Source organism: Lipotes vexillifer, unplaced genomic scaffold, assembly GCF_000442215.2.
Source record: "Lipotes vexillifer unplaced genomic scaffold, Lipotes_vexillifer_v1.1 scaffold776, whole genome shotgun sequence".
In the NCBI taxonomy this organism is placed as follows: Eukaryota; Metazoa; Chordata; class Mammalia; order Artiodactyla; family Lipotidae; genus Lipotes; species Lipotes vexillifer.
The window spans coordinates 2,153,404-2,168,348 of record NW_006777292.1 but is presented as its reverse complement, the minus strand read 5'-3'; the positions used below and the strand labels follow the sequence as shown (position 1 = coordinate 2,168,348).

At 39.0% G+C, this 14,945-nt stretch overlaps 1 protein-coding gene across 1 annotated transcript in view; it reads left to right on the top strand.

The window, feature by feature from the left end:
- TTC27 (tetratricopeptide repeat domain 27) overlaps positions 1-14,945 on the top strand; it is a 175,054-nt gene that overhangs the window by 110,666 nt on the left and 49,443 nt on the right. The window contains exon 13 of the mRNA XM_007450951.1: positions 5,978-6,205. Coding sequence (XP_007451013.1) covers positions 5,978-6,205 — 228 coding nt within the window. The remainder of the gene's footprint in view (positions 1-5,977; positions 6,206-14,945) is intronic.

The window sequence follows — 14,945 nt, the reverse complement described above, 5'->3', positions numbered from 1 at the left end:
GTTTTCAAGGCTAGTGCAGAGCTGGAGAAGAGGGAATAGGAATGGTACATGTTAAAATTACACAAAGCTTGCTGTTCTTACCAAGAGTTTTATCATTTTCTTGAATAAACACTCCCTGGGTTATTTCACATCTTTGATTAATTTCCAGAGTTCTGAAAAAGTTGATTCTAATGCTTTTTCCAGTTTTCTTTGTTGCTTTTGTGGTGCAGGGAAATTTTAGAGTTCCTTATACCACCATTTTTGCTGATGTGAAAATAGGAAAAGTATTGAACCTGAAATCAAGGTCCTGTTTTTCAACTTAGTATTTTTTGGTTTGGGGCTTACCAGTTGATCAAGGAAGCTAAACTTGTATCTGTCTTAAAAATGGGCATATTAGTATCTACCTCTCAGAATTATTACAGAGGTTAAGTGAGATAATGCATTTAATAATGTGCTGAATAAAAACTAATCGGTAAATACTGTCAGATGGAAGGACACGTAAGGCATTTAAAAGGAAAAATGAAAAAAACGATTTTATCATCCAGGTTTTCTTTATGAAAACAGAGCCACTTTGAGTATTTTGGGGAATAGAGGTTCGCTAAGAGAATTAGATATTACACACATGTGGGAAGGAAAATGAAGGAGTGAAAGAGGGAGTAAGAGGATCAGGGAAAGAATCACTTAACGATCCACTTGAAGCATTGGCACAAGTGCATCAGTCAAAACTTACAGGGGAATCTGAGAAGCCACGTACTTCCAGCCATTGCAATGGGAGGGTGAAGAAGGAACTTGTGGAGAGGTCTGTGGAAAGCTGTTGGATCTCTGTAGCTACAAGCTCTGTGGGTCCAAAGTGAAGTGTCTTATGGTGGGTCCGGTGTTGCTGTTGGTTGGCAGGGCCAGCAAGTGGAAAGACAAGATGGACACATAGAGCATGGTCAAGCTGGGATCTTCAGGACATCTCTGCCTCTTGTTTGATGTCATATTTAACCATGACAACCTTCCAAGAGTAAAGGATGTTTGTTGCTTTACTTCTGCCTTTCAAATCCTTAGCAAGTTCCCCTTCTGACCAACTCTAACACGAAATCAGAAGGGAAAGGGATTTTAGGAAACGTAGTTCCCAGCTTAAGCAAGTACATAGCATGATCTGCTACATATGACTATGCAGTGGTTTAGTCCTTTTACTTGGGAGTTTACTTATTTGGAAAGTGACAAACTACTAATAGGCCCAGAGTATTGTATTTTTTAATACAATTAATTAATTAATTTTTCTTTTTTTGGCCAGTTTTTTGGGTCTTAGTTTCCTGACCAGTGATCAAACCCACTGGACTGCCAGGGAATTCCCAGACACAGAGTATTTTATAGATTGTGTTGTATATGTAAAGAAGAATTTCTGATTTGGGGGAAACATACAGTTTCTTCAAAAGAGGTTTAGATATTGAAGCATTCTTAGGGCATTTAAGAACAAAAATAACTAGAAATAATAACAAAAATAACACATAAACATTTATTTTACATATCTTGCTTTATTTAATAAATGAGTTCCTTCTAAGGAACGTATAAAATGAATTTTTATAAATGAAAATTTTCCTAATAACAAGTTACAGTGGCAAGAGTATGTAATTTCCAATTGGTTTTTGGTTGACATTGGCATATAATTTTTTATTTTAGTTTCTTGACCTTTATTAGCATGATGTCATCAAGACTGGTAAGGTCTAATGGGATAGTGAGACAATCAAGGTCCTTGCAGACTGAATTATACCATAAGTCTGTGTAATTCTGAGGAAAGACAGGGAAAGTCTACTTCTCTCTGTGCTAGTTAAAGCCCACTGCATTTGATGTTGCCTGGTTATTGGGTAGAGAAAAATGTATTTGCTGTATCAGTACATGCTTAGCATATGTCAGGGGCTGTGAGTATTTGCTACAGTAAAGAGATCATGTCTGGAACAGTAGCTATAATTAGAGCACCATTACATTAAGTTTATAATAATCTATGACATTTTCCAGGACCCATCTGTGTTCTCAATTTAAATGGGTAGGTTAAACGGCCCATGCACACACGTACAAACACACACACTTTGCAGTGTCTCTCACGTTTTTGATAGTGGCACACTTGTCTGTGGTTTACATAGATAATGCGGTGTTGCTTTGGGTTTTCTCTTTTAATGAGGAGAAGCAGCTTCAGAGGCTTTCACTTGGCCCTTTATTGCGCAGTAGCACTCACTGTGGACTGTGCTTGCTGCTGGATGTATGTAATTCACCTCTGTATTCAACTAGGGAAGTAACCACTGGGTGGGTTCGGAACTTAGTCCATCCCATGGTAGGCTTAGTATCTCCCATAAACCCACTAACTCAACATGGTGATATTCTGGGTCCAGGGATTAGCAGTGACTAAGAGCTAATCAACCCTGAAAAGAGGAGGTATTTCTTTTTCCCCAGGATACAATTACCTGGTAAATGGTTATAATTACTTATTTAGGGAAGAAGAATTGTGCTATACACTTGTTATGTTATCACAGGGTCCTTTATCACCAGTACTGAGTTGCTTGCTTATGTATTTGTTTGCTTATAAGAGGCTCTGAGTCTGTGAAATGACTCAGGGATAGGAATTGGGTGAGAGACAGTGTGTCAGCATGGTGATTCAGGTCAGACATCTAGTCTCCAAATCTAGGTTTTTTTTTTTTTTTTAAGTCTTACGTAGATCAAGTTGTACTTATTTGGCTGTTTATCTAATTTGGTTAAAAATCTTTATGAACAGTTGGCCATCACCTATGATCCATGCTAGTCACACCATTCTATTTTATCACTCTGGCTGTGCCTGTTACAAAGAACTATGTTCATCTTGCTTCCAGGGGCTGTCAGCAAGTCTCTACTACCTTGGCTTCTGATCATCCCCGTTGAAATCAGGAAGCCCATTTAACAGAAGGACCTCTCGGCTTTACCCCCAGCTTACATAGGATATCTACTATAGCACTTTTCAAAATGCTGGTACTCCCAGGTACAATGTATTTCTCAAAGTCAAGGTGAAAGGAGTATCCCCTTGGCCTTAATGGGGGACACAGGTAGGGTGGGTAACAAGTTGCAAATGCTAAATTAACAACAGCCTTTTCTTCTGAGTTGTTGGATTCTTTCTTCCATATTACACCAAGGAATTTTTGGCATCTCAGCCTTCGTTTTGGCCATGTTTGAGTCTAGGTTTTAGTCAAGCAGTTGAGCAAATAGTTTGGAACCATCCCCAGCTGCTTGAGTTAGAACTGTGAATCAAAATTTTCTGATGAGTATCTACATTAAGCTAATTTAAAATTAGGATCCTCTTTGTCTATGATCTAGCTCCCTTAGAATCTTTTTCCACATGGTCCCAAGGTTTTCTCTCTAGAAACTAACAAAATCTTGCAGTTCTTTTTGTGTGTAAATCCATTTACATGTCTGGAGGCAATGAGGGGTGAGAGAGGTTAGGTAATAGGAGAGAATTGGCATTCTCTTGCAAGGTAACTCCTTGAGGTGTAGTTGATACACTGTCCTTAAGCAAGGTAGCACTAGTCTTATCAGACAGGGGAGGGTTGCCTCTGCTGGCTTAGGAAACTCCATAGAATCTGGGGGTTTTCTGTTATCTGAATCGTCCCAAATGTCCCCATTTAAATTCTTGGGTCTTGCTCTTTTATAATCAGTGCCCTCTTCTCCTGGCCACGATGAAGTAACTGGCACTAGAGTAACCCTCTCGCTTTAAACAACTGTTGCAGTTATTATTGGTATACAACAAACCACATAGTGGTTTAAAACAATAGCAGTCATTTATTTCATTGTTTCTGTGGAACAGAAATTTAGGAAGGCCACTTGTGACATGAGAAAGGTGAGGTGATACAGTATTAACTCTGAATGAACTTAGATCAATTGAAGATGCACATGAGTAGCCCTAGAGCAATCATAAAAATTTAATAAAATGATGTGTAGCTAAGAGGCAATAGAGGAAATAAAATGAATGAGTAAAGCATATTTGATTAACCCAATCAAATGCCCTAACTTTCACATAGAACTAGTGAAACTGAATTCATCCTGTATTGTAATTCAGCAATCCTACAAGAGCAATGCCTGCATCTGATTTTTGTACCAGCTTGGCAGCTACAAGGAAAACAAATTCTTTTAGGAAATTATAGAAATTCCCTGGTTCTCTGGCCTTGAGGATTTAAAAAACACTGAGTGTCATTTTCTCTTTTTGAGCTGTCCGGTGAACTTAGGAGCAGCTGACCTACCTCACAGTCTTGCGCCTCTCTCACAATGTCCTGTCACTCAAACTGCAAAAGCCTTGCATTAGATTGGTGCTTCATTCTAAGTTACCGCAGGTGATTATTTAAGTAATCCTTTCATCACTGATGTCATGGACTAGTGACACTAGTTAAACCCTGTCATGATCACTGGATCCTCATTGTCTTCAACTCCAACCAGATCAGATAACCAATCACAAAGTTTAACTTTTTTTTTTTTAACATTTTTATTGGAGTATAATTGCTTTACAAAGGTGTGTTAGTTTCTGCTTTATAACAAGGTGAATCAGTTATACATATACATATGTCCCCATATCTCTTCCCTCTTGTGTCTCCCTCCGTCCCACCCTCCCTATCCCACCCCTCTAGGTGGTCACAAAGCACCGAGCTGATCTCCCTGTGCTATGCGGCTGCTTCCCACTAGCTATCTATTTTACATTTGGTAGTGTATATATATCCATGCCACTCTCTCACTTTGTCCCAGCTTACCCTTCCCCCTCCCTCCCCATGTCCTCAAGTCCATTCTCTAGTAGGTCTGCATCTTTATTCTCATCCTGCCCCTAGGTTCTTCATGACCTTTTTTTTTTTAGATTCCATATATATGTGTTAGCATATGGTATTTGTTTTTCTCTTTCTGACTTACTTCAATCTGTATGACAGACTCTAGGTCCATCCACCTCACTACAAATAACACAATTTCGTTTCTTTTTATGGCTGAGTAATATTCCATTGTATCTATGTGCCACATCTTCTTTATCCATTCATCTGTCAATGGACATTTAGGTTGCTTTCATGTCCTGGCTATTGTAAATAGAGCTGCAGTGAACATTGTGGTACATGACTCTTTTTGAATTATGGTTTTCTCAGGGTATATGCCCAGTAGTGGGATTGCTGGGTCGTATGGTATCAATATCAAAAAAACAAAGAACCCAATCCAAAAATGGGCAGAAGACCTAAATACACATTTCTCCAAAGAAGATATACAGATCTCCAACAAACACATGAAAGAATGCTCAACATCATTAATCATTAGAGAAATGCAAATCAAAACTACAATGAGATATCATCTCACACTGGTCAGAATGGCCATCATCAAAAAATCTACAAACAATAAATGCTGGAGAGGGTGTGGAGAAAAGGGAACCCTCTTGCACTGTTGGTGGGAATGTAAATTGATACAGCCACTGTGGAGAACAGTATGGAGGTTCCTTAAAAAACTAAAGTTTCACTTTTTTCAGGAGTGTATTGACAGCAGTAACTTCTGTACCCAGTTACTGTGATGACCATTGTTTAGTTGCAGACCCAGGCTCCTGAAGCATACCATTTTTAAAAAGGGAAAACATACTTTTCATTGCTGTTGGGTGGAGGTGAATTGAAGACTCTGCTCTATCAAACGGTCACAGTGGTGACAACTGGAACAGGGAGCAGGGAAAAGGGGAGCTAAATGAATCCCCCCCAGTATCATGAAGTCAGCCTCTCCTCGGGGCCTTTCCTTGAGGATTCCAGAGGCCAGCGAAGCGTGTTCGCCTCTTACTTCTTGTTCCTCTGTTACTTGTACCATATTGATCTTCTGCTGTTCCTCTTTTTCAGCCTGTGTGCTAGATGCATGAAATAAGCAGGTCATCTCAAACTTTGAAAATAAAATTTTGGATCATGTGACATAAAAGATTGTATATGTGCTAAAAAAATAGGCATTTGTCACTATTCAGCAATTTAGTTATTTCTGTTGTTATTTCTAGGCAGAAGAAATCCTCAGGCAAGAGCTGGAGAAAAAAGAAACACCAAGTCTATACTGCTTGCTTGGAGATATCCTTCGAGAGCACTCTTACTACGACCAGGCCTGGGAGTTGTCTCAGCACCACAGTGCTCGTGCCCAGCGCTCCAAAGGCCTCCTTCATCTGCGAAGCAAAGAGTTTAAAGAATGCGTGGAGTGCTTTGAACTCTCAGTGAAGATTAATCCCATGCAGGTTGGACAGTTCATAAAGCCTCATCTGCTCTTGCCTTTCTTTGATTGTGACTTACTGAATGAATACCCATTTTCTTTCATAAAGACTGGGGAGCTCATCTGTGAGCTAAGAACGTAGCCTTTAGAATACTTCTTGCTTGTCACTAAGAGTGGACAGGTTGCTTTTCTCTTACTCACTTTCTTTTGTGCTTCTTTTATTCACTTTTCTGTTTCGTTTTGTTAACTGTCCTTAATACAAATACAGCTGTTAAAGTTAGGCTCCGTTTTGAGTAGATATACTAGGAAGGAAGTGAATGAGAGTCAAAATCACAGGCAGTGAAGGACTCTGCAATTAATTGTTGATGTCAATAATGAAAGAAAAACCTTTATATAAAAAGGGTAACATATAGAATGGGTAGTTGATCATTTCAGGAAAAAAATGTCTGTATTTACATGCACAGAAGCACTTTTAAATGTTTAAAAAATTTTTTAAGATTTGAAAAAATAATGCAAAAGGAACCTGGATCTTTAAAATAAGTAAGTGCAAGATAAATCCACAGGAGAGGACCTAATTTTGAGGGGAAAGAGAGCAACCTATTTTGTATTTAATGATACTCAGTTAGTTAAATGGTTTTATTCCTAGAAATGGTTATTTTTTTTAACCAAACTTTCTTTATGACTGCTTTCCCAATCACCAAAGTCACACATACCTGTCAGCCATGCTCCTGACAAACATGCACACCAACTTGGTATAATTTTAGTTATAATACTAATTTAATATCAGCCACTAATATTTACTGAGTACTTACTATGAGCCAGGTACCTCTTTGGGCACTTTGCCAGTATTTGAACCCAGACAGTCTGACTCCAGAGCCAGCAGCCTGTTCTTTTTTAAATTGTGATAAAAAGCTTGTAACATAAAATTTACCATGCTAACCATTTCTGAGTGTACAGTCCAGTAGTGTGAAGTACATTCACTTTGTTGTGTAGCCATTGCCACCACCCATCCCTACAACTCTTTTCATCCTGCAGAACTGAAACTCTGCACCTAGTAAACAGTAGCTCCCGGTTCTCCCCCTACAACTCTAGCCCCTAAAAACCACTCTACTTTCTGTCTCTATGAATTTGGCTACTCTAAGTACCTCGTATGAGTGGGATCATACAGGATTTGTCCTTTTGTGACTGGCGTATTTCACTTAGCATAATGCCCTCAAGGTTCACCCATGTTGTATCATGTGTCAAAATTTTCTTTCTTTTAAGACTGAATGATATTTCACTATATGTACATACCAGTTATTTTATCCATTCATCTGTCGATGGACACTGGGTTGCTCCTACCTCTTGTCTGTTGTAAGTAGTGCTGCAGTGAATGAGGGTGTGCAGAAATGGTCACTTTTGAATTGGGTAGACTTGGGGCATATCTTTAACATTGAAAAAAAAATCAGAAGACTTTTTTTTTTTAATGGCAGGTTGAGCTAATTGCTTGCTTTCCTCGCTCTGGGTAGTGAATACAATGAGAATCTTTCTCATCTGTGGGCTGGTGAGAAGCCTGGAGAAGAGAGTAGGACAGGTGGGAGTACAGAATATCAGCAGAAACTGACAGTTGCATTTCACAGCAAGAATGCTTAACATAGAGTTGGTTTTTGTTGACAACTTGCTCTATCTCAGAGTTCTCAACTGGGGATGATTTTGTCTCCGGGTCCTTTGGCAATGGTGGGGAGGTGAAGGGGTGCACTACTGACATCTAGTGGGTAGAGACCAGGGATGCTGCCAAACATCCCATAATGCTCAGCACAGCCCTCCACAATCAAGAATTATCCAGGCTAAAATGTCAATAGTGCCAAGGTTGAGAAATCCTGCACTAACTTGATTATCACTGGACACTTTTTTTTGGTAGAAAATAGAACTCAGGATTGTGTTACTAAAATTTTACTTTTATGGGAAACTGTATCATATCCTTGCTTATCTGTTTAAAGTCTACCCAACCACAGCTGCCATAAGGAGTAGGGAAAATAAATTCCCTCCCTTAGCCTCCATTGTCTAAGTTAAATCACGCACATGGATTGTTTTCTCAAGCACACAGTCTCTTAACGTCCAGCCTTAACATTGTCCTCCTGCCTCACTGGCTACTCCTTCTCAGTCTTCTTTGCTGGTTCCTAGGCCTTAGTCGTTGGGCTGTATATCTCTGTCTACACTCACTCCCTTGATTTAATCTAGTCCCATAGCTTACATACCATCTGTATGCTGACAACTCCCAAAAGTTTATTTTCAGTCCTGTCTTCTCCCCTTAATTGTAGACTTCCGTGTCTCACTGCTTTCTCAGTCTTCCCATTCGTTACTCTGACTAAACATTTCTAATATCCGAAATGCTGTTCTCCCCCTCCTAAAAGCTTTTGCTTTTAGGGACCTGGATCTTTAAATCCATCCCCATCCCTGTAAGTGGCAGCCTGTTTGGTCTTGGAGTCATCCTTGTTTTCTATTTCCCTCATATCCCACGTCTAATCTATCAGTAAATCCTAGGAGATCTGCCTTTGAAATATATCGAGAATTGGACAACTGCTTGCTACCTGCCACCATTCTGGTTAAATACCCATCACCTCTCACCTAGTTAATATATTACCTCCTTACTGGTCTTTCTGCCTCTGTCTTGTTACAATCTGCGTATACTCAATGAACATCCAAGTTGATCCTTTCAAATGCAAGTCATACGTGTCATTCCTCTGCTCCATCACCTGTGATAATAGCTAGGTCTCTGACTGGCTCAAGGCTTTTCCAAGCCTAGCCCCTATTGCTTCTTTACCTTCCTCCTCCCATTCTCCCCCTCACTCACCCCACATTAGCCTCTTTGTTCCTCCCTGAACATTCCGGGCACATTTCTGCCTCTGGGTTTCATCACTTGCTGTTCCTCTGCCTGGAATGTTCTTCTTCTGGATAGATAGCTGCATACCTTGCTCCATGACCTCATTCACTTCTGGGATCAAATGTCACTTTCTCAGAGAGGCCTTCCATAATCATTCTATTTAAAATCACACCCCTACTTTCCACCCTTACCTTACATTCCTTACTTTCCTTCCCTACTTTATTTTTCTCCATAGTACTTAGCCCCTTCTAATATTGTGTATAGCTTTACTTAAAAAAAAATCTTTTTCTCCTCCACTACAGTGTAAGTTCTATGAAGGTAGAAATTTTTATCTGTATGGTTCATTTACATTTTCCTAGTGCTTGTAACAGTGCCTAGCACATATTGGGTCTTTCATAAATAATTGTTGAATGAGTGAACAAATAATATCTTCAACCAGTTATTCAATCAAATACATATTAATTGTCTGCTGTACACATGGCACAGAACCAGAGCAGGAAGCAGTAGCAGCAGATCACCAGATGGCCTGATTTGTACCCTCTGCTACAATCTAGTGAAATGGACATAGACAAAGCTAGCCAACAGTATGAGGCCTCAAAGAAAATTTTTTTTTTTTTTTTTTTTTTTTTTTTTTTTTTTTTTTTTTGGGTACGTGGGCCTCTCACTGTTGTGTTCTCTCCCGTTGCGGAGCACAGACTCCGGACGCACAGGCTCAGCGGCCATAGCTCACGGGCCCAGCCACTCTGTGACATGTGGGATCTTCCCGGACCGGGGCACGAACCCGTGTCCCCTGCATTGGCAGGCGGACCCAGAGAGTAATTTTTAAAACACTAGTTTTATAGAGGCCAAAGAGACTATTTCTGCCTTTTGTAGACAGTGATGAAGAGAGGATGGTGAATTGGGCTTTAAAGGACACATAATACTTGAATAGGCCAATGGAAAGGCAGTGGTGAGGGCATTCCAGGCAGGTGAACAGTATGAGCCCAGCCCTGGAAACACAAAGAGAAGGGGGGTGCGTGTGTGTGTGTGTGTGTGTGTGTGTGTACACGGAGTGTTAGTGAATAGGCTAGTATTTTAGAGTGAAAGGGAATAGGGCAGTCCCAGTGGGAAAGCTAGACTGGAGCCAAATTATGGAAGGTCTTGAAGGTGAGGCCTTTGGTTTTTTTTATTTGGCAGGTAGGAGGCTATTAAAGGGTTGATTTGTGTTTGGCTTTGTTGAATTGAAGGAATGTGGTGTGCATGGAGGTGATGTAAGAATATTGTTTTGGCAACTCTGTGGCCATGGGAGACACTAGATGTAGGCAGACTTAGGAACTATAGCAGTGGTCTAGCAGGACAGTTGTCTGTGGGGGAGGGGCAATAGGAAAGAAGGGGTGGAGTAAGGGAATTCGCAAGGGAGGACTTGACAGGGCCTAATGGTCTCATTATGTGATTTCAAATTAATTACTTAGCAAGACAAAGAAATGACAATTGCTTCAAGCAGTGTCACAGAGCAGATAGATATTATGTGAGGATATTTTGCAGTTTGTCATATGGATCGAATTCAGGCAGGCTGTAAGCCATGCCAAAATATGCAGGCGTATGATGCTATAGTTGTACAGGACTACTACAAGATGCAAACTTGAACTCTGTAGACTTACTGTAACTCTTGATGCAAGTTTGAATTGTCTCTGAAGAAGGAGAGCTCCTACATGCTATTGTCTCCTCTAAGTCCTGGAATGAAAGGAAAATAGAAAAAGAGAAATTAAAAAATTATATCCCTGCTTTTCTGACATATCCAAACAATTAGGTTTAATAACAGAACTCAGGCAAATGAGAGAGATATTTGAATGGCTTTTGTGCGTTGTAATGGCTTCCTGAAATCAAATTGTTATAAAAATAGGAATGTTTGGTTTTATATGAGGGATGGTGTACAAAACTAAATGCATTTGTCTATGGTGCGTTTGTTAGAGAACCAGAAGATGTGTGTACCATTTGCATTTGTGTTGAGATTGCTAGCTACCATTCGTTTACCCCTACCTGTTTCATTTTCCCAAGTAACTTTTGAAACTACTAAAATTCAAAATCAACCGTAGACTTCTGGGGATTGTGGGCTGTTAGAAGCTGAAGTGGATGGTAATAGGAACATACATATCGATAATTACCTTAAACGTAAAAAGGTTAAATGCTCCAACCAAAAGCCATAGACGGGCTGAATGCATACAAAAACAAGACCCCTATATATGCTGTCTACAAGAGACCCACTTCAGAACTAGGGACACATACAGACAAAGTGAGGGGATGGAAAAAGATATTCCATGCAAATGGAAATCAAAAGAAAGCTGGAGTAGCAATTCTCATATTAGACAAAATACACTTTAAAATATAGATTATTACAAGAGACAAAGAAGGACACTACATAATGATCAAGGGATCAATCCAAGAAGAAGATACAACAATTGTAAATATTGATGCACCCAACATAGGAGCACCTCAATACATAAGCAAATGCTAACAGCCATAAAAGGGGAAATCAACGGTAACACAGTTATAGTAGAGGACTTTAACACCCCATTTTCACCAGTGGACAGATCATCCAAAATGAAAATAAATAAGGAAACACAAGCTTTAAGTGATACATTAAACAAGATGGACTTCATTAATATTTATAGGACATTCCATCCAAAAACAACAGAATACACTTTCTTCTCAAGTGCTCATAGAACATTCTTCAGGGTAGATCATATCTTGGGTCACAAATCAGGCCTTGGTAAATTTACGAAAATTGAAATGTATCAAGTATCTTTTCCAACGACAACACTATGAGACTAGATATCATTTACAGGAAAAAATCTGTAAAACACACAAACACGTGGAGGCTAAACAATACTAAATAACCACGACTAAATAACCAAGAGATCACTGAAGAAATCAAAGAGGAAATCAAAAAACACCTAGAAACAAATGACAGTGAAAACAGCAACCCAAAACCTATGGGATACAGCAAAAGCAGTTCTAAGAGGGAAGTTTATAGCAATGCAAGCCTACCTCAAGGAACAAGAAACATGTCAAATAAACAACCTAAGCTTACACCTAAAGCAGTTAGAGAAAGAAGAACAAAAAAACCCCAAAGTTAGCAGAAGGAAAGAAATCATAAAGATCAGATCAGAAATAAATGAAAAAGAAATGAAGGAAACAATAGCAAAGATCAATAAAACTAAAAGCTGGTTGGTTCTTCGAGAAGATAAACAAAATTGATAAACCATTAGCCAGAATGATCACGAAGAAAAGGGAGAAGACACAAATGAACAGAATTAGAAATGAAAACGGAGATGTAACAACTGACACTGCAGAAATACAAAGGATCATGAGAGATTACTACAGGCAACTATATGCCAATAAAATCGACAACCTGGAAGAAATGGACAAATTCTTAGAAAAGCACAACTTTCAGAGACTGAACCAGGAAGAAATAGAAAATACAAACAGACCAATCACAAATACTGAAATTGAGACTGTGATTAAAAATCTTCCAACAAACAACAGCCCAGGACCAGATGGCTTCACAGGCAAATTCTATCAAACATTTAGAGAAGAGCTAACACCTATCCTTCTCAAACTCTTGCAAAATATAGCAGAGGGAGGAACACTCCCAAACTCATTCTATGAGGCCACCATCACCCTGATACCAAAACCAGACAAAGATGTCACAAAGAAAGAAAACTGCAGGCCAATATCACTGATGAATATAGATGCAACAATCCTCAACAAAATACTAGCAAACAGAATCCAGCAGCACATTAATAGGATTATACACCATGATCAAGTGGGGTTTATCCCAGGAATGCAAGGATTCTTCAATATACGCAAATCAATCAATGTGATACACCATATTAACAAATTGAAGAATAAAAACCATATAGTCATCTCAATAGATGCAGAATACGCTTTTGACAAAATGCAACACCCATTTATGATAAAGACCCTCCAGAAAGTAGGCATAGAGGGAACTTACCTCAACATAATAAAGGCCATATATGACAAATCCACAGCCAACATCGTTCTCAATGGTGAAAGACTGAAACCATTTCCTCTAAGATCAGGAAAAAGACAAGGTTGTCCACTCTCACTACTGTTAATTCAACATAGTTTTGGAAGTTTTAGCCACAGCAATCAGAGAAGAAAAAGAAATAAAAGGAATCCAAATTGGAAAAGAAGAAGTAAAGCTGTCACTGTTTGCCGATGACATGATACTATACATAGAGAATCCTAAAGATGCTACCAGAAAACTACTAGAGCTAATCAATGGATTTGGTAAAGTAGCAGGATACAAAATTAATGCACAGAAATCTCTTGCATTCCTATACACCAATGATGAAAAATCTGAAAGAAAAATTAAGGAAACACTGCTGTTTACCACTGCAACAAAAACAATAAAATGCCTAGGAATAAACCTGCCTAAGGAGACAAAAGACCTGTATGCAGAAAACTATAAGACACTGATGAAAGAAAGATGATACAAATAGATGGAGATATACCATGTTCTTGGATTGGAAGAATCAACATTGTGAAAATGACTCTACTACCCAAAGCAATCTACAGATTCAATGCAATCCCTATCAAACTACCACTGGCTTTTTTCACAGAAGTAGAACAAAAATTTTCACAATTTATATGGAAACACAAAAGACCCCGAATAGCCAAAGCAATCTTGAGAAAGAAAAATGGAGCTGGAGGAATCAGGCTCCTGGACTTCAGACTATACTACAAAGGTACAGTAATCATGACAGTATGGTATTGGCACAAAAACAGAAGTATAGGTCAATGGAACAGGATAGAAAGCCCAGAGTTAAACCCATGCACATATGGTCACCTTGTTTTTGATAAAGGAGGCAAGAATATACAATGGAGGAAAGACAGCCTCCTCAATTAAGTGGTGCTGGGAAAACTGGACAGCTACATGTAAAAGAATGAAATTACAACACTCTCTAGCACCGTACACAAAAATAAATTCAAAATGGATTAAAGACCTAAATGTAAGGTGAGACACTCTAAAACTCTTAGAGGAAAACACGGGCAGAACACTCTATAACATAAATCACAGGAAGATCCTTTATGACCCACCTCCTAGAGAAATGGAAATAAAAACAAAAATAAACAAATGGGACCTAATGAAACTTAAAAGCTTTTGCACAGCAAAGGAAACCATAAACAAGACGAAAAGGCAACCCTTAGAATGGGAGAAAATATTTGCAAATGAAGCAGCTGACAAAGGATTAATCTCCAAAATTTACAAGCAGCTCATGCAGCTCAATATCAAAAAACAAACAGCCCAATCCAAAAATGGGCAGAAGACCTAAATAGACATTTGTCCAGAAAAGATATACAGATTGCCAACAAACACATGAAAGAATGCTCAACATCACTAATCATTAGAGAAATGAAAATCAAAACCACAATGAGGTATCACCTCACACCAGTCAGAATGGCCATCATCAACAAATCTACAAACAATAAATGCTGGAGAGGGTGTGGAGAAAAGGGAACCCGCTTGTACTGTTGGTGGGAATGTAAATTGATACAGCCACTATGGAGAACAGTATGGAGGTTCCTTAAAAAACTACAAATAGAACTACCATACGACCCAGCAATCCCACTACTGGTCATATCCCCTGAGAAAACCATAATTCAAAAAGAGTCATGCGCCACAATGTTCATTGCAGCTCTATTTACAGTAGCCAGGACATGGAAGCGACCTTAGTGTCCATCAACAGATGAATGGATAAAGAAGATGTGGCATATATATACAATGGAATATTCCTCAGCCATAAAAAGAAACGAAATTGAGTTATTTGTAGTGAGGTGGATGGACCTAGAGTCTGTCATACAGAGTGAAGTAAGTCAGAAAGAGAAAAACAAATAC